The sequence below is a fragment of the Mastomys coucha genome, unplaced genomic scaffold (assembly GCF_008632895.1).
Source record: "Mastomys coucha isolate ucsf_1 unplaced genomic scaffold, UCSF_Mcou_1 pScaffold18, whole genome shotgun sequence".
In the NCBI taxonomy this organism is placed as follows: Eukaryota; Metazoa; Chordata; class Mammalia; order Rodentia; family Muridae; genus Mastomys; species Mastomys coucha.
In genome coordinates, this window is record NW_022196900.1 from 108323009 (window position 1) to 108324336 (window position 1328).

General features: G+C 42.5%; 1 protein-coding gene across 10 annotated transcripts in view; it reads right to left on the minus strand.

Annotated features, from left to right (window-relative positions):
• Kif1b (kinesin family member 1B) overlaps positions 1-1328 on the minus strand; it is a 137068-nt gene that overhangs the window by 45502 nt on the left and 90238 nt on the right. For all 10 annotated transcript variants that reach the window (XM_031379482.1, XM_031379485.1, XM_031379484.1 and 7 more), the window contains one exon: positions 64-242. In XM_031379482.1, coding sequence (XP_031235342.1) covers positions 64-242 — 179 coding nt within the window. The remainder of the gene's footprint in view (positions 1-63; positions 243-1328) is intronic.

The following is a 1328-nucleotide window of genomic DNA, read 5'->3' on the forward strand; positions in this document are numbered from 1 at the left end:
TTTTTTTTTTTTTTTTTTGGCTATTTTCTTTTAAAAAATAATCTTTTATAAATATTTTCCTACTTGAGTTTGTCCAAAGACCAATAATGTGTTGCTCCATTCTTCAGATCCTGGACTTCCACCGCCACCACTGTCCGAGGGAAAGGTCTGTCCTCGTGAGTTTTCTCCATCTCCGTGGGAAGTAATTCAGGAGGCAAAGGGGAGTACAGTGTGTCAGTCAGCAGAACAAACTGGAACTGCACCTGGAACGAGAGGATGGGATGGACAAGCCAGCACAATACCCTCAGTAGGGAAGACTCAGAGACCAGGTAATGGCATGGCTGAGGGGAAGAGGTCAATACACAGCACATATTCAAAAATGATAATAATAATAACAATAAATAATAATAATAAGCTTGTGACTAGCTGAAAAACTGGCTACCTACATTTTAAACTCAGGGAACAATCTTAATTTTCTTTTTAAGATGTATTTATTGGGGCTGGCAAGATGGCTCAGCAGTTAAGAGCACTGACTGTTCTTCCAAAGGTCCCCAGTTCAAATCCTAGCAACCACATGGTGGCTCACAACTACCTGTAATGATATCTGACGCCCTCTTCTGGTGTGTCAGAAGACAGCTACAGCGTACTTACGTATAATAATAAATAAGTCTCTTTAAAAAAAATAAAAGATGTATCTATTATGTATACAATGTTCTGCCTGCATGTATGCCTGTACATCAGAAGGGGGCACCAAATGTCATTACAGATGGTCCTGAGCCACCATGTGGTTGCTGGGAATTGAACTCAGGACCTCTGGAAGAGCAGTCAATGAGCCATCTCTCCAGCCCACAATCTTAGTTTTAATCTCGGGTATTTATAGGCTTTGTTTTCCTGGAGTGGTGATGTGTGTGAGTGTGTGTGAGTGTGTATATGTGTGTGTGATATGTGTGTGAGTGTGTGTGATGTGTGTGTGATGTGTGGTGTGTGGTGTGTATGTGATGTGTGTGTGTGAGTGTGTGTGAGTGTGTATATGTGTGTGATATGTGAGTGTGTGTGTGGTGTGTATGTAGTGTGTGTGTGTGTTTTGTTTTTGTTTTTTTCCACAAACTAAAACCTCAGTAGACAAAGGAAGACTCCCATGGAACATAAACAAATATCAAAAGGTGGACACGGTCAGTCGCTAACGAGAGAGGGCACACATGCGCTTTTCAGTTGAGTGCAGAGGACTACAACTGTGCTGTGATCATAAAAAGAGAAAAGAGCTATAAGAATAAGTTCTGAAGCCGGGCAGTGGTGGCGCAGCCTTTAGTCCCAGCACTGGGGAGGCAGAGGCGGGCGGATTTCTGAGT